This window comes from Ciona intestinalis, chromosome 9 (assembly GCF_000224145.3).
Source record: "Ciona intestinalis chromosome 9, KH, whole genome shotgun sequence".
NCBI lineage: Eukaryota > Metazoa > Chordata > Ascidiacea > Phlebobranchia > Cionidae > Ciona > Ciona intestinalis.
Window position 1 is genome coordinate 395,642 of NC_020174.2, and position 23,725 is coordinate 419,366.

Consider the following 23,725-nt stretch of genomic DNA (forward strand, 5'->3'; position numbering starts at 1 on the left):
GCAGATAGCTGTAAAGTACTTAATTGAATCCAAAGACATCCGCCACGCACAAAGATTAAACCGTTAAGTTAAAGCTTTAATGTGTTTAATACAGACCAATGTATGTGTTATTTGTTTTATTTTAATACAGTCGTTGTATAACCGTATTTGCAAAGGCGCTAGCCATATACTCATAGCAAGCTGTTTTAAGTATAAAACTAACGTATGTTCACTTTTCGTTAAAGTTTTAATAAACAGTCTCCACCGTAAACGTACACTATTCAGTTTGCTTTCTCTTGGATTGCTAATAATGAACGCGTCAAACCGTATTATGACGTCAATAATCGACGCATCAAATAATAATATGACGCAAATAATCAGCGTGTGAATCGCTACTATGTCGTAACAAAGCGTTATGCGTAGACGCGTGGTTGAGAAAAACATTACAGAAAATGATCGTTGTTACGCCAATCGATGGCGTAATAACTCAGAACGTTTGAATATATAGTTCTTTAGCTATTTGCGGGCTTAAAACGACTAGTTCTTTAATTTTAAACGGGTTTTATTAATAAAATGCAGTTATACGCAGCAGGTGCTGCACCGTCTGCATAATATCCAGAGTAGGCCGGCCTCGTCTGCACCATATAAAACGGCGCCCATGCTTGTGTACAAATGTGATATATATAGTAGGGTGGGGAAGATGGGACACCTTTAGCACATAGAACACAAATATCCTGGTCTTGTTTTAAACAATTACCAAGGATCAACGGGAGTCGTGATGAATTGGTTTCATAATTCTTTGAATTTACTTTGTTTTCTACTAAATGGGACGAGAAAATAAAATGAATAGGTGTCTCATCTTCCCCTACCCTGCTATACTTAAGTATGGCTATGTTGCGTGTGTAAGTATTGTCCAACTACCTACTTCCGCCATCTATACCTGGAGTTCCAACCTTTAGGCACTATGGGACCAATGTTTTATACATTAATGTATTTATACGAAATTATACCTGTACTGTGTGTACGTTATACTGTGTGGTACACGTCAGACCTGGGATGTCAGTCTATTACTCCAACACCCAGCGTGTTACCATCTAGACCCACTAAGGCGGTTTATAGACACTCAATAATAGAGATTCTATTATATAAGGGTGAGGTCTTCAGTGAGGCACACCTGAGACATGGGGTGTAGGTCTATTACCCCAACACCCAGGGTGCTACCATCTAGACCCCACTAAGGCAGTTTATATACACTCGATAATAGAGATTCTATTCTATAAGGGTGAGGTCTTCAGTGAGGCACACCTGAGACCTGGGATGTAGATATATTACCCCAACACCCAGGGTGCTACCATATAATTCTAGACCCCACTGCGCCAGTTTATTGTTATGTCATGATATTTTATTTGTTTCACCAGAATCTTATACCTTCGTCAACAAATCAGTGATTTAGAGAAAAATTCCACCACGACGACTCCATTCACTTGAAGTGTGATGTCATAGTAACATGATGATGTCATAATGATATCATACATTTTAAAGAATCAAGCTTCATGATGTCATAGTCGGTTCTCTGATATCACAGTTAAACTGCGCAGGAGGTTCCAGGTGTTCTAGCGCCTCTAGTGATGAGATTAGCTATGCACGAACGGTTCCAAAGAATTGCGTTTGTTCTTGTGTTATGACGTAACAATCATACAAATACACAGCGGGTTCAATTACAACATATACAATGTAGGCTTGCCTTTACAAAAAGGGAACCATTTTAATAAATTAACTTAGTTTGTAGGGCCATTGTTGGCCTTATGTGCACTGTTGTTATTGTTGTCGTTATTTTGTTTAAAATCAATTGAAGTTTAATTTACTTGCCACCCATGAGGTGCTTTCCCTAATTTGGAACTGCATTCCAATAAATGTATTTATGAAAAATGGTTGGGGGATTCCCCATTTGATAAAGGATTTTGTTCAGGCAGTAGTCAGTTGTCTTAAAGATGCATAGGGCCCCATATATACCACAGTTTCGATGACAAACCCGGCCAGTGGACGGGACAGTCCTGGGTTGGCAGTCGATCAGTTAACATTAGGAACCAATAATTTTTTTTCTTTGGGATTGTGTGTCTAACTATCCCTGCTTCCTTTGCATTTTATGACAAAATTTCTGTCGTCTTCAGGAAAGTTTTATGACAATGGTCAACAGTAAATTGGAGTTGTGTAACAGTGACAGAATACAGTTGTGCAACACTGCCATAATACAGTTGTGCAACACTGATATAATACAGTTGTGCAACACTGCCATAATACAGTTGTGCAACACTGATATAATACAGTTGTGCAACACTGGCATAATACAGTTGTGCAACACTGCCATAATACAGTTGTGCAACACTGATATAATACAGTTGTGCAACACTGATATAATACAGTTGTGCAACACTGCCATAATACAGTTGTGCAACACTGCCATAATACAGTTGTGCAACACTGGCATAATACAGTTGTGCAACACTGATATAATACAGTTGTGCAACACTGCCATAATACAGTTGTGCAACACTGATATAATACAGTTGTGCAACACTGCCATAATACAGTTGTGCAACACTGATATAATACAGTTGTGCAACACTGCCATAATACAGTTATTTTAACACAGTGCAAGACAGAGAGGAAAAGGTTAAGTGTGAAAGTTAACCTTATTGGTGCTCACAGCAGAAGAAAAACAAGAAATATTTACATTCTGTAATGTAGTTACGGTGCTGTAAGATGACGTGGGTGTTTTAGCGACGTCATCATCGTTTGGATGACGTTATTACAAGACAAACTTGCTTTGGAAGTTTTAAGCAGCAGAAGCAGCGACTGTTTTGATGACGTTAGTGTTACGTTGTATAGTTTGATGACGTCACTCCATTCTAAGTCTCTCCCCGCTCCTTCCTTCAAACGAAATCAACCAATCAGAACCGAGAGTTTCACTCATCCGTTCATCCATGAGTGACCAGCCATCCGGAACGTTTGACCAACAGAGGCGGTAGAGAGCAACTGCGCGTCGTATCACGTGATCTCGTTCGTTCTCTTGATTGGCTGGGATCGGAAGAATCTTATTTTGAAGAAACATCCGGAATCCGTCAGGGACGCTAGAGAGCATGGGCTTCGTTCCTTTTCGACCAAATTTCGGGGAGTTTTTCCAAGCGAGTTCCGACATTTTGGATTTTCCTATCATACTGTTAGCATGCGCTTTACTATAATCATGCTATAATACAACGTCTAAGATTCCGTCCTTACTATTTGGTAATCGTGTTGGTCGCCTTGCTTGTTTAAAATGATTGTTATTCCACAATCGTCATTGTTTTATATCTTTCTATGACGTAATAATTGAAAGGTGATACCAATTGATGAAGTGACAACGCGTCACAAACCTGTTTACTTGGAACATTGTGACGTGTGTATCAGGGTTTGTTACATGACAGTGCGCAAATTATACAAAGAAATAGTAGGTTAGGGTTGGACGGTTGATTTGTCATTTTCATTTCTTGTCCCACTTGGTGGTAAACAAAGAATTTTTACGAAGTTCTACAACCGTATCGTCACGTACGACTCTAAAAGGGATTTTCAAACGTATCCATCTTACCCCACAGTATTATATATAATTGCAAACCAAGTTAAAAACTGCAACACATGTTGCTAAGCAAGACTGCGTATAAATGCACCAATGTGCACGTAGAAGTGATTGTGAATGCATATTCACTATAAAGTGAGATTCGACTTATGGTTACAAAACATATGCGTTTACGTCACATGGCACATTAGAAGACTTTTACACAAAGTATTTGCCGAAACTTCTTCATCAATTTTCGTTAGTAAAAGTTTGCTGCACATTTGAGGTATAATTTAACAACTAAATATATAAATCTTAACGATTGCAAAATAAAAACAAAATACTGCAGAATGTGAGTAGAACTAAATTCTTCTAAAATCTTTCCAAATGTTTGATCTCCGAACCGCTAGCAGGCGCTAAAATCGAACGTTTTCTCCGGTTCGGTTTTCGAATTCTGTCATCCAATTATCCCCCATTGTGACGCACATCCGCTCGTCTAGAAGTTCCCATCCGTTCGGAACATCTCTCCAGCAGAGGCGCCAAAGTGCGAGTGCCCTCCTAATCACGTGATCTCGTTCAATGATGTCATAACACGATACTTCTTTAATTTTACTTTGAAGAAAAATTTTAAATCCGTTCGGCACTGACGTCATTGTAGGCCGCGACGGTTTGTTCGCGAACGCTGGGGATCGCGACCACGCTAACTCCGACATCTGTGACGTAATAATGAACGAAAACGTAACAATAGACTTCTAATATCCAGTGATTTTAACGAAAAAATTTTTTTTTGAGCTTCTGTAAAACATGAATTATTTTTGTAAAGTGAATACATGAGTACATGATTTAACGAATGAATAACTTTAGTTTGTTTCTTCGGTCATGATAACGAAGGCCGATAGTAGTTTACAACATCGTAAAAACGAGAGGTAACGGTAAAGCGATAGTCGTTAATCGTTATACGCTTATGAATAAACGAGTTTAAAAGCTATACAAGCAATGCAAAGGAACAAACTATTTAACTTAACAACATTAATGTTTTATTGCCAAGAAAAGTTCCCCCAAAGACTTACGGGCTAGGTATTGAACATTAAGTTGAACACAGCAGGCCTCTATAGTAATTCTCGCATGGTAACTTTCACAATAGTTCGCTTGCTGTAGTTTTAGGCCGGACTTTTATTGTAAAAGTCAAAAGCATATACGAATACCTTACACCACTCCGATTAAACTAACTTTGTTTGTAAAACCATCTCCAGTAATGTTAAGTTGTGAAATCGAACATGGTTGCTTTCCTTGTCGATGACAAAGGTAGAATGCGAAAATATAGTAGGGTGGGGTAAAGGTGGCTGCTCACAGTATCCGGAATTCGTCCGTTTTGTCTGTTTTGTCCGGGTTTCGCTGCCGCATGCGGAACTCGGTAATGGGTTTATACGACTTCGCAAGCGACTTCGCGTGCTGGATACTGTGTACAGCCACCTTAAGATGCTCCATATTTTCATATTATTATCGTCCAATTTGGTTAAATACAAAGAATATTTAGAGAGCTATAAACCGCACCGCTGTATGTGCCAACGGTACCATCTTACCCCACCCACCACACTATTCGGGGACCGGCTTAAGAAACAATTAAATTCTATCACCTTTGTGTTTATTTTTGAACTTGAGCGAGTATTTAAATAGTTTTTATTCTGAAATCGATCACAACAATGGCCGATATTGTCATTTTCTACATTTTTCTTATTCTTTCCTTTGTTTAAACTTTCAGTTCTGAAACCTCATTGTTTACGTAACTTAATCTCTGTAATAATTGTAACTGTGCACCTCACTACGCTCATTATGACGTCATACACGGCGTTGTTTTGGACGCGATTACAGCGGTTGATACACTTGGAAAATCGCCGTGGGACGAGTTTTTATTCCGGAACGCGACGAACCGCGACGGATCGCGTCTTATTGTTTGATGACCATCACCATTGTTTGATCACAATTGATTTATTACGTAACAGACATTAACCTGTGTTCGTGAATAACTGATTGTCATCCAACAATAGGAAGCGATTGTTTAATTTGTTTTACATTGTTATTAATCCATGACGTAACAAACAAGATGGTAAACAAGTTATTCGAGATTCATTGTGACGTCACATGTTTGTTTTCCGGGATCCGCGATTCCTGATTGGTCCGAAAGTCGCGATCGCGAAACACTTTCGAGATTGTAAGAATGTATTGTGACGTCATAATCATACGTTTGTTAGAATCGATCACTGGATTCTAGAATTTTAAGATTCCTAGAATATTTCATCGATTGTTTGGACATAAAGGGTGATATTCTGACGTAACTATGTCCCTTTATTTGACATTAAGAGTTAAAAGTTTACCGCGATTAAAATTAATTCCAGCTTATTTGTTTCCATTACTTTTGACAACCGCAATTATTGAACAAACAAAGTTTATTATGACGAATAAACATTCCGTTTATTACGTGTACATTCGCATTATGACGTTATGTACGATAGTAATGTCATCTCTATACCATTGTTACGTCACAAACCACACCTATTATCTCATAAACCAAGCTTCCATGTATTTGACGTCACACATTACGTCACAGCAGCAACCTTTGTCAACAATACAGATCTGTTAGATCACACGTCACAACGTCACAAACAAAGCGATTACGTCATACTTGGTACACGCGAAATCCAAACAAACGGCTTTATTACGTAATAACTGGGGATTATAAACTTTTTTTAATTGAATTGATTACGTAACGATTATAAACTTTTTTAAATAACAGCCATTGTTGCTCACAAGGTGGCGTGAGCGTTGTCATCATGATCACCAGATGATTGCTCACGAACGTCCTCGGTTTGGCTCACGACCTGCCGTGATAATAATCACGAGTTAGTCATCACAAGTTCCATATTATTGCTATAGTTTCAAATAAATAGTTGGTGCCGGCATGTAACCACAATGGTAAAAAGGTAGTGTGTAAGCTCCATTTTTCCTGCATAATCTTCACTTGTTTTATTTAATTAAAATATTCGCTGCTGCAGTCGAGGCAATAATTGAAATTACTTGTGACATGTCACTTAGTTCAAACATATTCAAAAGGTTTTTATCTGAATTTACATTTGTTTAGCAAGCTCTGGTCTTAGTCGTATAAACATAGGAATCTCATTTCACCTTTCCGTCCTTTGTTTCAATTGTCTTGACAACAACTTTTTTTGTTGTGACGGTTTCTACGTCATCACTTCCCATGACGTCACTTGCTCCTCCTCGGCCGGATGAAAATCCTCCTGCTGAGTTTAATACAGTTAGAATTTACCTTCAAACTATAAACTGTTCAGTGTACACATGTTTTCATTCTCATTTCTAAATTTATATTATGAGCTAACGGTATCCATCTTATACCCCACAGTATTATGTTGTTGCTGCCAGGAACATTGTTATGTACAATACACTTGGTTAGCTGTGAGTACCATAGTAGTTAAGATGAATACCGTTAGCACACAAATCCCATATTTCCTGATCGTGTTTTAAGCAATTAACGAAGCTCTGTTGGAGTTTTATAATACAGATATATAATTCTGTAAATAGTCTTGGTTTGCTACCAAATGGGACGATTAAATAATAAAAAATAGACCATCTTAGTCCAGCCTATATTAAACTGCCAATAGACTTAACAGTGTAATACACGTTAGTTGTCTTGTTTGCTTCGGTTCGTTATCGTTCCAACATTCGTTTCGAATGTCATCGCCACCGTCGCGTTATCGCGCCTTCCATATATGACGTGACAATCGTCGCCCTAGAGACGATGCCGGCTGTCCCGCGATCTTTGGCAGACACACCACTATGACGTCATAATGACGATGGTTATTTTAATCTTACCTGATCTTGATGTGGTTGTGACGAAACGGGAGCTACCGCCGCCCGAGGTTCGTAGGCGTTCAGCAAGCCTGTAATTTAATTAACCTTGTTTAAACAGATGTAACCTACATATGAATATACATGTAATTGCAACTTATTTAATTTGTATGCGGGGCTTTACGTGTAATTGTCCATGATGATGCCGTAGTTTGCATTACGCGTTCTTAGGACACGGTGAAAGTGTATATTTCTACTGACGTGTATTTTACATTTTTTATACAAATATATCATACTAATATTTTACAAAAAGCTACAGTGAAATCGTGTCTTTACAGTATCGGCCACTACTTTCGTTTTATTTACTGTTAATTTGTCTGATTAGTAAACCTAAATAAGCCACTCACGTACCACCTAGAATACCTTCATATACCACAAGTGGTACGCCTACCATAGGTTGGTACCCAATGCGTTACTTGAATGATAAATGGTTTGATCATTTAGCATGTTTATCTAATAAGACCACTGAGTTAAAGCGTGTAGTACACAAGCCGTAGTGACCTGGACTTGTACGTACTCACTAGAATGAATTGAAATGAAATGAAATGACGTCATTACCTGTTTCCTTCCATCGCTTCCACTCTGTGTATGAGATGAAATGACATAAATGAATAAATGAATGTAATTTATTTATCCTATAACGTGGCTTGGCAACGGGGTGTTTTGTTTCATGCACCTCGTGCTCGCTTACTAGTTACCACGTATTTAACTTTGTGGGTGATAATTAACTTAGAGTTTTTCTGTATGGCATCCCATTTGGACAACAGATGACATGAGCATAGATGTTTATTTTGACATTAATTATTTCGTCCCCGTTACCTTGATTCCTCTCCTTCCAACAGCTTCCTGTAAGTAGCGATCTCGATGTCCAAAGCCATCTTGACGTCCATGAGTTCTTGGTATTGACGGAGATGTTGTGCCATCTGTGTCTTCAGGTCGTCGCATTCAGCCTGAAGGTTATGGAGCATTGTTATAAGTAGCAATAAGGATGGATGCGTAAGATCCGTATTTATATATAACTGTATTTATATGACAGTAGGCATGAGGTGTTTAAATACATCATGTGTGTCTGAGGTATAAGAAGACACCCATGTTATAACTCGACAGTGAGAATGAGGTGTATTAATACATCATGTGGGTCTGAGGTATAAGAAGACACCCATGTTATAACTCGATAGTGAGAATGAGGTGTATTAATACATCATGTGGGTCTGAGGTATGAGAAGACACCCATGTTATAACTAGATAGTGAGAATGAGGTGTATTAATACATCATGTGGGTCTGAGGTATAAGAAGACACACATGTTATAACTCGACAGTGAGAATGAGGTGTATTAATACATCATGTGGGTCTGAGGTATAAGAAGACACCCATGTTATAACTAGACAGTGAGAATGAGGTGTATTAATACATTATGTGGGTCTGAGTGTATAAGAAGACACACATGTTATAACTCGACAGTGAGAATGAGGTGTATTAATACATTATGTGGGTCTGGTGTATAAGAAGACACACATGTTATAACTCGACAGTGAGCATGAGGTGTATGAATACACCATGTGTGTCTGTTGTATAAGAAGACACCCATGTTACAACTCGACAGTGAGCATGAGGTGTATGAATACCCCATGTGTGTCTGTTGTATAAGAAGACACCCATGTTACAACTCGACAGTGAGCATGAGGTGTATACAGTACCCCATTTGTCCTTTATACCTAATCATCATATCTTATAAAGTTACCACTAACCCCTACTTATTGTATCTGTATCATGGAGCCCCCATGTTTATACACACCTGTAAGTTCATAATGGTGTCTTGGTAGTCGGAGGTATCTCTGTTGTACCTCTCTTCAAGTTCTCCCATTGCTCGTTGAAGGGAGTCGTTCTGCGTGGACACAATATGTTAGCTCAGGGGTTATTGGGTTCAAGACTCGTTGCTGCCTGTATTGTGGCCGTATGTGTTCTTGGGTTAGACACTAATCGATAGTTTCTCCAACCAGCAGTCACTTATGGGTTGTCTAAATTTAACAATACAGAAAAACAAACACTCACAAAGTTACATACGCCGTAACTTGTAAGAGGGTACGAGGTGTATGAAACAAAAACTCGTGTTAAAACGACTGTTGTTTCCTTCCACATGAGGATAACTAAGTTATATTCATTCATTCATTCATTGGTTTATTTCACCGACTTTATTAAGTTTGTATCCCGAACTTAAACACCTATGTTAAACTTACTGTTCCTCTCAATGAGTCAATCTCCATATTCAAGGTCTGGACGCTCTTCCTGTATTCGCTCAATTCACTTCGAACGTTACGTACTAGGTCGTCGTTCTTGACGGCTTGGTCTTGGAGGGTGGATACCTGGAACACGACATACAGTTAAACCATTTGCATCACAGATAAAAGTAAAATTCGTATTGTAAAAGAGTGAGGTTCACTATTATAGGTAATTTTTTCTAAAATTTGTTACATATTTACTTCACGCAATGTATAGTATTGTACTTGCAACATACTTTACTTACACCTGCACAATATTGCAATCATAAAAGACTTATAATCCTATACTGTACGTACACCATACACTATGTAGGACTATACATTACCATACAAATAAAACACCACCAAACCCCCTTACCTTCTCACTGCACCATACAACACAAGTGCATTGTTCTGCCTAAACCACCATATACCATGTACAGCGTTATATACATGTACCACCACCAAACACCATACCTTCTCAGTGTACCATTCCTCAGCATCAGCTCGGTTCTTGGATGCGAGTTTCTCGTATTGTTTCCTCATGTCTTCAACGAGTTCCTCCAGATCAGGTCCGGGAGCCATCTCGATCTTTACCTCCGTCTTCCTGACTTGTTCCATGAGCTCAGCAACTTCCTGGAGGACGAAGAAGACACGGCTAATGATCTTATTGTCGGCGCACGTATCATTATGTAGTACAGGTTCGAGGCCCGATGCTGCTACCGTTTTGTATGTTTACCTTTTTAAAGTTAAAGGGAAATGTGTTTCTGGAAAATACATGTACCAGTCATTGTTCCAGTTCAGTGGTCACTAATGGACGGTATAAATTGTCAGCCACACAGAAAAAAGTCTCGCCCGAAATCTATGCACATGGTTATGCGCGCAGATATAAGCGACATTCATTCATTTAACTTTAATGCCAGTAATATTTGGTTATAATCGCACGCGAAAAAGCGTTTCCCAGGCCTTATTGCTCACGGCACGTCTGTGTTGATTTTAATCAAGATTCTCGTTGATAATTCCCAGCAAAGCGCCGTTTAACTTGGAACCTGCTCTGTGGCAATCAGGGAAGCAATACAAACTTGTAGCAGGTTCACTGTGTTAGTGTATCAGTGTGTTCTGTATTAAACGGATCGTTGGTATTGTGTTTTGCGAGGTTTAGGTTCAGATTATTTTCAAGGGTTCGCTGTAGTTAAGTGTGAAATAGTAAGTAATATCAGTTGATGTACTTTGAGTTTACGCGGAGCATTATGACGTATCATAAGGTAAGCATGACTTAGTTATGTTAAGTAGCCTATAGTAGGATTCGGAAAGATAGGACACCTTTTTATTCTATTTTCTTGTCCCATTTGGTAGTAAACAAAGAACATTCAAAGAATTATAAAACCAGATCCCCACGACTCCCATAGACCGTTGTTAATTGTTTAAAACATGATCAGGATATGTGGATATTATGTGTCAAAGTGTCCCATCTTCCCCCAGCCTACTATACCCGTATGTATGCGCATATACAAATTGTGTCATAGACTTGGTCGTAAAATTTAATGTTTATAATGTACATTATCTGAAGCAGGTGTGACTTAATGCAATAAACGCAATGAACTGTTATCATATTTTCTAACTGTTTCTAATTTTTCTAATTACCCTCATATAGTAACGCTTATAACTGCCGACTGCGATACGTACAGGCCTGCCATCATATGTGACGCAACCCCTATTTTTATAATGGAAAGGCTGCAGTTTATTTAAAGACCTGGGCAGCAACTGTGTGGTAGATACGATGCATTGCGGTGTATTGACTTGGACTATTCCCAGGTCTACTTTAGTACCAGGGGCGCCGGTTGCTGCTGTAACTAAACCTTAAACGTCGCCAATGTTGCTACCGTGTATGGTTATATATCGCTACATGGGATCTAAGTTTTGTATGTAATACATGATTTTTTAATCTGGGTTACAATTCGTTTCATGTCTATAGAATTGTAATGTAACACTCACTTGTCTCATCATCTATAACACTGAGAATGGTAACTTGCCGCTATACACAATACTGCGATTTGTCCTTGCAATACTAATCCGACACCTTTAAATACATAAGCAATCCCTTTTAACTAAACGAACCGCTGATATAACCTGTCAAACTTCTTCTTGGTAATTCTAAAAACGTTCGAACATCCTATCTTCGTAATAAATTGCAGAGGAGACACACATACTATTCTTCTGTTTTTACCTTACTAATTAATTACGTGTCCTGAACGTATTTTACACTATTGAAGCTCTTATAAGACGTCTAAATGTCTCTACAAAAAACATTTCGCTGGGAGAGTGTAAACAATGTAAACAGCTTTTCCACAAAAAAACTATAAATTCAAAAAAGTTTAAATCCAAACAACTTTCAAACCTGGTCATGAGTTCTCTTAAGGAACTCAATTTCTTCTTGCAGTGTTTCCAGTCTGCGTTCAAGGTCAAGACGAACCAAAGTTGCGTCATCGCAATCTTTTCGCATGGAGTTGAGATCGTCTTCGAGTTCTCGTTTGCTGATTGCTTCTTCTTCGTATCTGCGGTTGAGCGAAAGTAGGGTGACAGTTGCTAGATTAACAAATACATGAATAACTTCTACTTATTTACAATGCGCCTAAGCTGGATGACGATATATATTTCAAAGTGCTATACTTCTATACAATACATCACATATTGAAGGTATAACCGTAAGTCTTCCAAGTTCGCCTGGTTTTGTTTTGGTATAAAGCAATATATTTTATTTAAATTGTTTTCATTTTCTTTTGTATATGTATCAGTAGACAGTTTCACTATATTTGATAGTCAAGTTATAACTATCTTACTTGTCTTTCCAATTGTTTGCTTCCAATGCTGCGTTTTCCAACTGCATCAGGATGTTCGCCTTTTCCTTGGTGATCTGGTCGACTTCTCGACGGAGTCTGAAAGTGACGAAAAAATGAATTAACGTAAGATTTAAGGCGAAAATACCTAAAAATACAAGTAAACAAAGTGAGTAGCGCTTGATAATTGTTTTTCTGAAGCTAACAGCATAACCAACCTATTATTGCCCACTAAGTTGGAGCAATAGTCTTTAAACTCACAAGCGGGCACGAGGCGCAGGTGCTATAAATTTTTAGTTACTTTTTGACGCGAGAATAAACAAGCAACACAAATAGCTTTGAGGAAACCTAAATAATCCAATCTCAACCCACATAGATGAATTAGCAAATGTACCTTGCCAATTCATCTTCGTACATATCAGCAACACGACCGGGTTGTTGGGCGCTTAGTTGTTCAAGTTGAACTTCCAAGATCTTGTTGGCTTGTTCAAGTGCTCGAACCTGGGGTGTTTAGGAAACTTATTGCTTGGAGTATATTCTAATCGCCCAAAAACATAAAATTTTAGGCATTTTCCAACTGAGGCAGTTTATAGACACTTTTTAATGAAACTATATTCATAAGGACGAGGTCTTCAGTGAGACACATAATGGAAGCAAGATGTTTTACTCGGGCTAAATAAGAAACTTCGAAGATCATATAAATCCAAATAACGTACTGAAAAAAACGGCGTTCTGATTGTTTAGTAGCAACCGTTCTTGTAGATCACAATATCTATTGCCACGTCATTACCTTTTGGATGTAACCAGCGAATCTGGTATTAAGGACTTGGAGTTCTTCTTTTTCGTTGATCCTCATCCTCTCGAAATCTGGTCCCAGAGCATCCGACATTAAGTTGATGTCTCGCATTGAGATTCCACTGCTCACTGGTGCTGCTCGGGTCATTCTGATCCTTTCGCCACCCATAGAAGCGCCCATGCCTCCTCCCATGCCCATGCCAGCACCCATGCCCATACCGCCGCCCATGGCACCACCGGCCATAGCAGCTCCGCCACCGCCACCGCTGCTGCTTGAGTACCTGGAACACGTTACTTGTAAAACCCTTGTTTCTACCCAATAGTTTATAAATGACCAAACCTACCAACACTAAACACTAACACTCTACAGTATTTCACCTGTACGATCGTGTTGCGGACTGGGATCGGCCGGGAGATGACTTGCTTGAATAAGTGAATCTGGCCGGGCCTTCACCAAAGTGTCGTTTGTAGCTTGAGCTACGTTCTTCTGTCGTTTTTCTGCTGCTCCTTTGCGCCATCTTGAGGTTATCTTAATTTGGTTTAAATTTTTATTAACTTAGTTATATTTACAGACATCAACTATTATACGGACAATATTCAAAAACTTTAGCAAATTATTTTTTCCTGTATACCTGCTACCAAACCTGTATTTTTATAAGTATCCTATAATACTTTTAATTTCTAAACAGATAACCTCTCACACAGCCAAGAGATACTACTTTAACAAAATATTTTATAACAGCTTCTCAACCAAAACAGCGTTTAAATTGGCTGTGTTTAAATTTTATAGCGCTGTAATACATGACAGTAACACCCGGTCATAAATAAACGAACACTATAAGCTTAATGTTTTAATCGTTATGCTAAAAGACTGGTGTACCAAAATAAATAAATCTTATATTTCGCACCACCACTGTCTACACTTTTTCATAAATTATTTTTTAAATTAGTGAAAGTTTTGCGGCATATACTTTAACAGACCTTTCATAAGAACTCAATGTCTCTGTTGTAAAACATTGCTACCCCCGTATTAAACATAACATTACACAAAACATTAAATAAGTTCAATAATATTGTTAATTAATGAATGCTTCTAGAGACTGTTTGAGCCCAATCACAACCTACAATCATATATAGCTTTATAAAAGTAGAATGGGCTGGTAATTTTATAGCAACAAACACAAACTCTTACCTTGTTATAACTTCACCAACCAGGAATACTTAACTTAGACAGCCCTGTTGCTTTTATAAGGCTTGTGGTCTTCTAAACTTCTTCCTTTTCGAATTAGCATCGATGCAAGGCCTATTTATGGACGCGATAAGCGAATGACAGCTTCTGTGACGTCACAGGGCGATGAAACGGTCTAGTCTACTTAATTGACGATCTGTGGTATTGTCATAAGTTCTAGAACTCCGCGGTTATTTAAATTTATTGTTTATTCAACAATAGGTGTCAATATCGATGCAGAATGCGATATCTGTATTCGATTCTGGAATATTAATTTAAGATTTCCAGGTTTCATTTATTGTTTTAAAACCGCATGTTGGCGCTACCGAACAGTCGCCTGGGAGTTGTGAAATCATAAAGACGGCAGCTGTCTGCTACTATGACGTAAGAATGGAAGTTTCTTTACTGAGCATGACTTTCACGTCATAATCGTTTTCGTTCTAGTTTTACAACGATTACTATTGGATACAAAACGATATGTGACGTAACAATTACGATTGTAACTGTCAACAATAAGAGTTTAAAATAGAACAAATGTTTTGTTGCATCAAACACGCTACTGGTAAAAACAAACGTCCAAAAACAACTGGAGAGAAACGGAAATAAATATAACGCTTGGCGCTGTAACGCAGGATATTGGGTTCGAGGCTCGATGCTGCTGCCATTGTAAATGATATTTATTTCTTTGGGCGAAGCAAAAAACGTAACGGTCATTGCTCCAACCAGGTGGTCAGCACTGATGGTTTGTTACAATTTTGAGCCATATATAAAATCACCCACAAAGTTACATACGTGGTAACTCGTAAGCGGGCACGAGGTGTATGAAATGTATTATTAAAACGTTTATACATGTAGCGCTAAAACCACCAATTAATATTCAATTCATAATCATTTGCGCCAATAAAAAAAAACGTAAATTACTTCTGCCCAACTGCGGCAATGAAAGCTTAGGCTTCCACCACAAACGATATGGGTGTAAATCTGTAAAATAAGGGGAATACGGTTATGTACTTCTGTAAATATTCTTTGTTTTCTGACAAATTGGACAAGAAAAGAAAATGGAACTTTTTATATTCTATTACCGGTTAATTGTTAATACTTTATTTCAGCGACAAGTAAGAACATACGCAAGGTAACGCGTGTTTTGAATGGAACAGTCATTTGAAGAAATATAGATTTACTTCAGTGAGTAAGGGCTGACTGTTCACCAATACGGATATTTGGCTTTTCCTTTTTCAAGTAAACCCATTTGTCTATAAGATCTGGCGGTTATATCGTAATAGGAAGATGGGACACTTTTAGCACATAATATCTAAATATTCTGATCGTGTTTTAAACAATTACTGACGGTCAATGGGAGTCATGGGCACGTAGTTTTATAATTTCTTGAAAGTTCTTTGTTTACTACTAAACGGGGCGAGAAAATAGAGGTAAAAGGTGTCCAATCTTCCCCACCCTACTGTATATATTGGGGTTTACTAACATTAGGATTTAAACTGAAACAATATCAGCGACAAATCACGGAAACACAGCTCAAAAGCTCCACTGTTGTATAATAAAGTCGTATTGTTATAGTGGAGTGGGTGGAAATGGGACACTTTTTCATTCTATTTTATCGTCCCAGTTGGTAGTATAAACTAAGAGAATTATAAAACCGTATCCTTACGACTTCCATAGACCGTTGTTAATTGTTTAAAACACGACCAGGATATTTGCATATTACGTGCTAAAGGTGTCCCATCTTACCCCATAGAACTATATTATAATTTTTTTATGTTAAATTAGAACGAAGTAGTTTTCGTTACTGCAACTTGAGACGTGTAAAAATGCCTAAAAGCTTTAAAATTAACGTTATGTAAAAAGTGTCTTTGGCTCTAAGAGGACATTTTTTGTTTCACGTCTCCAACACGCGTAACCCCGATCTATTATTGCATTTTTTACTGCAGTGTGTTTAGGTATCTATATTATACACATTTGTATTGCATATAATATTACGTATATGTGGTCATGATTACTTCGACTTGTGTTTCCTGTTATACGCTAGTTCGGTTTAGAATCGTGGGAATACGGTTATTTAGTTCTGTAAACATTCTTTTTTTTCTACTAAATGGGACAAGATAATATAATTAAACTTTCTGTATTCTATTACCGGTTAATTGTTAATTTAATTTCAGATAGAAAGGTAAAGAATATTAAACGTAAGAATGCTAAACACTGTGGATATGATCGTCGTACTTGTCTATTTTGCAATCATACTCGCAGTTGGAATATTGGTAAGTTATAGTAGGGTGGGGGAAGATGGGACGCCTTTAGGACATAATATCCAAATATCTTAATCGTGTTTTAAATAAAAAATAACGGACTATGGGAGTCATAAGGGTATGGTTTTATAAATCTTTGCATTTTCTTTGTTTACGACCAAATGGGAGGAGAAAATAAAATGAAAAGGTGTCCCATCTTCCCCCACCCTACTATATATTGTTCCTTTTTATTGCACAATATTACTGCGTATCATATTTTTATGAGAGATCCAAGTATTTTTAATAAGTGTCCGGAGGCTCGGCACAGTTGTTGGAGCGCTTAAGACCGGATGATACGGGTTCGAGGCCTTGCACTGAATAAAATTTACGTTATTTATCAGGAAATAAATTTTACTTACATCCAGAGTTTGTTATATAGGCGAGCTGCAGATCAAAACGAACAACAATCCAGGGATATTTCTTGGCCGGACGAAACATTATTTGGTTCTTGGTAAGATTGCATTTGTGGTACCGGTATAATGGGTGTTTGATCATGCCCGTTGACCTCGCAAATATAGATTACGAATTATTGTCTCACTGTTGGACCTCGCTTCTATAGTTTATAAATCACTGCAGTATGAGCACCAAAAAATGTTGTATTTTAGCTGACACCCATATAAACTCCGTTCCAATATCTTGATAAACATTTCAAGCATAAGGTATATAAAGCCACCATGTAAGTTATGCAAGTAACGCCTGTGTAATAAACCGTTGGTTTTCACATAAAATTTAAAGTATACTAATAGAGTAGCAAGCGCAAAGTCTATTTAAGAAGACCTATGTTATAACTAGACAGTGAACACGATAGGCCTATGAAGTCACCGCGTATGGTTTAACACGCGCACATGGAACCCTTTGGTTTCCCTCACATAACGATTTAAACATTATACCACCGCAACTTACTACCATACTTGCCTGTAACAACTCTCCGCACTCTTGGTTGGTGTTTACAAGTTTCAGATATAAGCCTTTGATATTGACTTGGAAGGAGTGTAATGTACGAATGACCATTGTCTATTCACATAGGTGGGGACTTCCCTTTTCGTCAGCAACGTAGGTAGCGAGCATTTCATCGGCCTCGCTGGATCTGGTGCTCTTAATGGGATAGGAGCGGCTTCTTTGGCTTTGAATCCACTTTTTCTCCTCCAGCTGTTGGGATGGGTGTTCGTTCCTGTGTATATCGCATCGAAGGTAAGTGAGACTTGAAAGTAAATAAACTAACGCTGTGGCAAAGGAGATAGCCCCCATGCTTGTAGCCAGAGTTGTTCGAGGGTCGACGCTGCTATACTATTGCGGGAGCTTGGTCTTGGGCAATAATCAGTAATGGGTTGTATAAATTGCCCAGCATACAATCCAACAATTACCTACGAAATAGCACTCGTTTATGCTGCCATTTTCCTAAGGACTGCTCACTTGAATTCAAATTAATTTTATTATCAGCGAAAGGCAGAGAAACACTTTAGGTTTTAAACGCCCCAATTAAAAATATTCTTAACTGCTTCAAACGTTGTGACTATAATTTCCCGCCAAAATGTGGGGATGTTTCATTACGTAATTTCAAATAATTTTGCTTTTTTGTCGCTTAATAAAATAGTTGTGTAATGTTTTTTTGCATAAATATTAACACTGTTTTTTTTTCACACGCAAACACAAATCTGTATTGTAAAGATAAATATGCCCCAAGTTTCAAATGCACAAAAAAAACATACATGTTTTACAGACCTCCACGATGCCCGAGTACCTCGAGAAACGATTCGGTGGAAAACGACTTCGTATTTATCTGGCGGTGCTAAGTCTTGTGTTGTATTGTCTCACTAAGTTATCGGTGAGTTGTATGGCTAGGGCTGCTTGTATCTGAATGGTATAACAAGCATTAGATGTATATTCACCATGTGAGTCTGGTGTATTAGAAGACACCCATGTTATAACTTGACAGTGAGCATGAGGTGTATGAATGCACCATGTGTGTCTGTTGTATGAGAAGACACCCATGTTATAACTCGACAGTGAGCCTGAGGTGTATAAATACACCATGTGTGTCTGGTGTATAAGAAGACATCCATGTTATAACTTGACAGTGAGCATGAGGTGTATAAATACACCATGTGTGTCTGGTGTATGAGAAGACACCCCTGTTATAACTCGACAGTGAACATGAGGTGTATAAATACACCATGTGTGTCTGGTGTATAAGAAGACATCCATGTTATAACTTGACAGTGAGCATGAGGTGTATAAATACACCATGTGTGTCTGGTGTATAAGAATACATCCATGTTATAACTCGACAGTGAGCATGAGGTGTATAAATACACCATGTGTGTCTGGTGTATAAGAAGACATCCATGTTATAACTTGACAACCATGATGTTTATTTATTTTAGGTCAACTTATATGCTGGTGCTTTATTCATTCAAGAGTCGATGGGTTGGAATCTTTATATTTCTATCACCCTGTTAATTTGTATAACAGGGGTGTTGACAGTAACAGGTAATATTCTTACATAGATGGTGCATGATACAGCTTTCGATTTATGATATCTAACATACAACAAAACTTAATCCCAGTGAAAGAGTTTACTTTAATATTTGATTAGGAATGTGTTTTACCAATGTGCAGATATCCCCACAATAAACATGGTGTTTATACATTAGGCTTTAAAAATCAATTGGCTTTAGCATTCATCTGTTTAGGTCATATAGGACTGCATATGGTTTTAAATATATTTTCCTGTTTCTTCAATTAAATGTCTTTGATTATATTTATTTTCAGGGGGTCTTACAGTTGTGATGTATACTGATTCTTTCCAAGCTGTTCTCATGCTGGTTGGATCCGTTGTATTAACTGCACAAGGTATTTATTAATGTTTTTATAAAAGCTTTAAGATGTATGAGCTGGTATTGGATAATGTTTATGGAGGCGCCTCATTTTTTCAATATAGTATTAATTCTAGCCTGTGATAATAATCATACCGAGTTTTATATGGAATGAATAAACAGACTGTTCCATACACCTTGTGCTGGCTGACGAGTTACCAGACATGTAACTTTGTGGATGTGGGTTAATATTTTTTTTGATTTTTATAGTAAATATTTTAATGTAGTTTGAGCCTTGAACCCGGTCCTGGTTTAGAGCCACTCTGAAGACCGAACCACGGTGTCAAACATAGCAGACCACTTCTAATATTTATATCTGATAAACAGTTATGTTGTTTAGGTTTTTTACAAGTTGGAGGCTACCAAAGTATGAAGGATAAATACATGATGTCATCACCCAACCTTACACGCATTGAAGCTGTCTACAACATTACCATCAACTCAACAAATGAATGCATAAGATACCCAAACCCACAAGCATTCAAACTTTTAAGAGTAAGTAGTCAATTTTTCCTTGGTTTTTGGGTACTGGGCCATCTATGCCTACATTCCAGATCACCTGCATGCATCAAGGCCCTACAAAGCTACAGTTGCTTTGTATTTAGGTTGCAAAGAAGTAAATACTAGCTATACATGTTGTAAAGGTTATAGCCTTAACAATATATTGTTTCATTCCAGGGGATTAATGATGATAATGTTCCACTGCTTGGTTTTATATTTGGGCAAACTCCTTCCTCTGTATGGTACTGGTGCGCAGATCAGGTGATTTTATTATTTATTATCAGGCCTCAAAATGCAGGATTGCTTGAAGCTACAGCTGTTCTTTTCTGATGCTTAGGCTGTAATAGGTTACAGTTGGTATAAATCCCCAGGTGAAGTTCCTTACTGTTGAAAGTAAGACCTCACCCATATAGAACATTGAACATTATGATATTTAAATGCAAGTTGCTCATTAACCCAAATCCAGTGTTGCGGTATTTTGTGAATTTCTTTGAATATAATTGCATCACCCACCATAGGTTATAGTCCAGAGAACACTGGCAGCCAGGAACTTATCTCACGCCCAAGGTGGGACAATCTTGGCTGCTTTGTTAAAAACATTGAGTGTTTTCTTCATGTTGGTTCCTGGTTTAATTGCTAGGATCTTATATACAGGTGAGAAATAATAAGAAATAAGTAAATATAACTTCCCTGTTTTCGTGTGGCGGGGCAACGACAGTTATAACATAGGTGTTCTGTTCCATACACCTCGTGCCCGCTTACCAGTTACCACATATGTAACTTATTTACCCTCACTTGGCGGGCAACGACATTTGTTATATCACGGGTGTTATGTTTCATACACCTCTTGTTTGTTACAAGTTACCACGTATGTGATTTATTTATTCTCACATGGCTGGGAAACGAGTCAATCGACAGTTGTTATATCATAGGTGTTCTGTTCCATACACCTCATGTTTGTTACAAGTTATTACGTTTGTAACTTTGTTTGTTAATTATTTGTAAAAGAATCATGTATGGATAACTATTTAAATAACTTATATCAACCACGTGGTTGAAATAGCGTGACAAACATTCATTGTAAATTCTACATAAATGGTTTAAATAAAATTATGTTAAGATAAAAACTTAATATTTTATACACAGATGATTTATCCTGTGTACCTGGTGAACACTGTATGAAGGTTTGTGAAAGTAACGTTGAATGTTCTAATCTTGCATTTCCTAAAATTGTGCTTGGGATATTACCGTCAGGTAAAGTAAATGTAACTTATTTATCCTCGGGTGGCGGGGCAACGATAGTCGTTATAACACGGGTGTTCTGTTTCATACACCTTTTGCCCGCTTACGTGTTACCAGGTATGTAACTTTTACAGTTTGTGTTTTTTTTCAATATATCTTCTTATCTTTTAAGCCAAAACCTGCCTACCCTGGCTTACACAAATATTAAATACTTTTCAGGATAGCATATTACATGTCTAACTCTAACTAAAACTCACGAATTATAATAAGGTTTGTAACTTTGTGAGTGTCTAGACAACTAATTAGTGACCATTGGGTTGGAGCAATTGTGGTTAACTGTCTTGCACAAGAACACCTATACACTCACAATGGTGTATCTCCTGGGACCTATACACTCACAATGGTGTATCTCCTGGGAATGCATACACCTATTGGGCGTCCATACATAATATTCCTGATAAACTTGTTACACCAAATACTGTATATTTCATCTTGGATTATTCATCATTGTCATGATTGGCATCAGTATTGCTTGGGTTCCCATTATCCTTCAATTCCAAACGGCCAACTTTACTTCTACATACAAGAAGTCACCAACTATATATCACCACCAATAGCAGCTATCTTTGTCGTTGCGGTGCTTTGGGGAAAATGTAATGAAAAGGTTTGTAAATAAAGTGGTTCAAAAAACACTAGCTCACTTCTGTAAGGATTTTGTACATTTTTTGTTCACTGAATTTTTAAGTTTTACATGTTTAGTTTATTATTAATAACAATACCTTTTATTTGTGAATAACAATACCTTTTAAGATTTGGAAATATTTTAAACGCAAAGACAGGATATAGCGACAAAACTACAGTTATTAAAACACGCTTACAGTTAAAAGCATATTTACATGTAGCTGACTGGTTTATTTGTTATTCTATTCCAAATTGAGTTTGTTTTGTACTTTTGTTGACTGGCGCTGGTTAGAATCATCGTTTCCCGACTAAGGTATATTGAGTTTTACACTTGATGCCACCAGTGCTACCCGTAGCAGTTGTTCAAACCCAGTAACTGTTATACCAAGTTTTTTGTTGTTGCACCAGGGAGCTTTCTATGGGGGGTTAGTTGGAAGTTTGCTCGGTCTCGCACGTTTGATCACGATCTTTGTGTTTCAACCCCCAAGATGTGGTGAAGCAGACACAAGACCCTACCTTATAACAAGCATGCATTATATGTATTATGCGGCCGTTCTGTTCTTTACTTCACTGGTGGTTGCTATTGTTGTAAGCTGCTTCACAGAACCAACAACTAACAATGTAAGTTGTTTGAAATCTGTTTATATCCCCACTGTTAACTGTTAAGAGTATCTGTACAAATAAACAATAAAATAAGGTTATTACATACTAGTTAGTCGAATATAATTCCAGCCGCATCTTACACCTTAAAATGAAAGGTTTTTAAAAAATTTGTTAAACAAAATAATTTAAAAAAACAACACTAGAATTTTTTAAAATGCAAGTAAAACCTTTAAATTTGTCTATGTTTGATCAATTTCCAATAAATTTAATGGGAACATATATTCTATCAAAGCTTTTTTCATTAAATCTTTTTCTCATTAGATTGCTCCACTTACTTACTGGACGAGAAACAACGAGGAAAATATCTCCCATGAAACTGAGTTGCAAAAAATGAATTCAGATCAAAGGTATTGGGTTGAGTGTATGTAACTTATTTATCCTCACATGATAGGGCTGTTACAAAAGATATAACACAGGAGTCAGGACGCTACAACACGTGTTTCATATACCTTGTGTCAGCTTACCAAATACCACATATGTTACTTTCATTTTTTATCATTTTTTTTTGTTTTCAGTGATTGCGATGATGATGTCATAGAGTGTAAGGGAAATCCCCAAAATGTGGAAACAATAAAAAGCAATGGTAATATATGGGTTGTATATTTTATATGAGGTTTATATGTTGTTCTTTTTATTATTCTTATCTGTACAAACTGTCAATTTATTTGTTTTAATTATGACGTCACTTTCCTTTTAATATTGCACTGTTATGTTCCTTTTATTGAATAAATGAATGAATGAATGTAACTTACTTTATCCTCGCGTGGCCGGAAAACGACAGTCGTTATCACACAGTTTAGCACCTCGTGCCAGCTTACGAGTTACCATGTACGTTACTTAGTGGGTG

At 37.5% G+C, this 23,725-nt stretch overlaps 3 protein-coding genes across 8 annotated transcripts in view; 2 read left to right on the plus strand and 1 right to left on the minus strand.

Moving 5' to 3' along the window:
• Positions 1-1,908, plus strand: part of LOC100180415 (WW domain-containing adapter protein with coiled-coil homolog) — an 8,877-nt gene extending 6,969 nt beyond the window's left edge. For both annotated transcript variants that reach the window (XM_009861236.3, XM_026836040.1), the window contains exon 15: positions 1,398-1,908. In XM_009861236.3, coding sequence (XP_009859538.1) covers positions 1,398-1,467 — 70 coding nt within the window. In that variant the 3' untranslated portion in view covers positions 1,468-1,908. The remainder of the gene's footprint in view (positions 1-1,397) is intronic.
• A 4,092-nt stretch (positions 1,909-6,000) lies between these two features.
• Positions 6,001-14,660, minus strand: LOC100174990 (glial fibrillary acidic protein). 4 transcript variants are annotated; one of them, XM_002119077.5, is made up of 14 exons: positions 14,580-14,660; positions 13,766-13,916; positions 13,383-13,668; positions 12,987-13,093; positions 12,596-12,691; positions 12,154-12,310; positions 10,233-10,391; positions 9,735-9,860; positions 9,293-9,382; positions 8,315-8,445; positions 8,054-8,077; positions 7,460-7,527; positions 6,755-6,870; positions 6,001-6,450 (listed from the first exon to the last, which is right to left on the minus strand). In XM_002119077.5, exons 2-14 carry the CDS (start codon positions 13,903-13,905, stop codon positions 6,376-6,378), a joined length of 1,575 nt encoding a protein of 524 aa, XP_002119113.2. In that variant the 5' UTR covers positions 13,906-13,916; positions 14,580-14,660; the 3' UTR covers positions 6,001-6,375. The 4 variants fall into 4 exon arrangements, with proteins under 4 accessions (XP_002119113.2, XP_026691835.1, XP_026691837.1 ...); XM_026836034.1 differs by having other exon boundaries at positions 6,755-6,867; positions 14,580-14,642; XM_026836036.1 differs by lacking the exon at positions 8,054-8,077 and having other exon boundaries at positions 6,755-6,867; positions 14,580-14,642.
• The window catches only part of LOC100180892 (sodium/myo-inositol cotransporter-like), a 13,242-nt gene continuing 399 nt past the window's right edge, over positions 10,883-23,725 (plus strand). The window contains exons 1-16 of one of the 2 annotated variants that reach the window (XR_003396215.1): positions 10,883-11,020; positions 15,725-15,800; positions 16,790-16,888; positions 17,295-17,366; positions 17,942-18,106; positions 18,636-18,740; positions 19,300-19,405; positions 19,688-19,768; positions 20,132-20,286; positions 20,470-20,553; positions 20,811-20,946; positions 21,439-21,546; positions 22,061-22,198; positions 22,624-22,836; positions 23,140-23,225; positions 23,394-23,461. Coding sequence is in view for 1 of the 2 variants with exons in the window: in XM_026836037.1 (XP_026691838.1) it covers positions 16,820-16,888; positions 17,295-17,366; positions 17,942-18,106; positions 18,636-18,740; positions 19,300-19,405; positions 19,688-19,768; positions 20,132-20,286; positions 20,470-20,553; positions 20,811-20,946; positions 21,439-21,546; positions 22,031-22,050 (1,101 nt within the window). In the remaining variant the exon portion in view is untranslated. Of the gene's footprint in view, positions 11,021-15,724; positions 15,801-16,789; positions 16,889-17,294; positions 17,367-17,941; positions 18,107-18,635; positions 18,741-19,299; positions 19,406-19,687; positions 19,769-20,131; positions 20,287-20,469; positions 20,554-20,810; positions 20,947-21,438; positions 21,547-22,030; positions 22,199-22,623; positions 22,837-23,139; positions 23,226-23,393; positions 23,462-23,725 lie in introns of those variants that run through there. The other variant, XM_026836037.1, reaches the window with a different exon arrangement.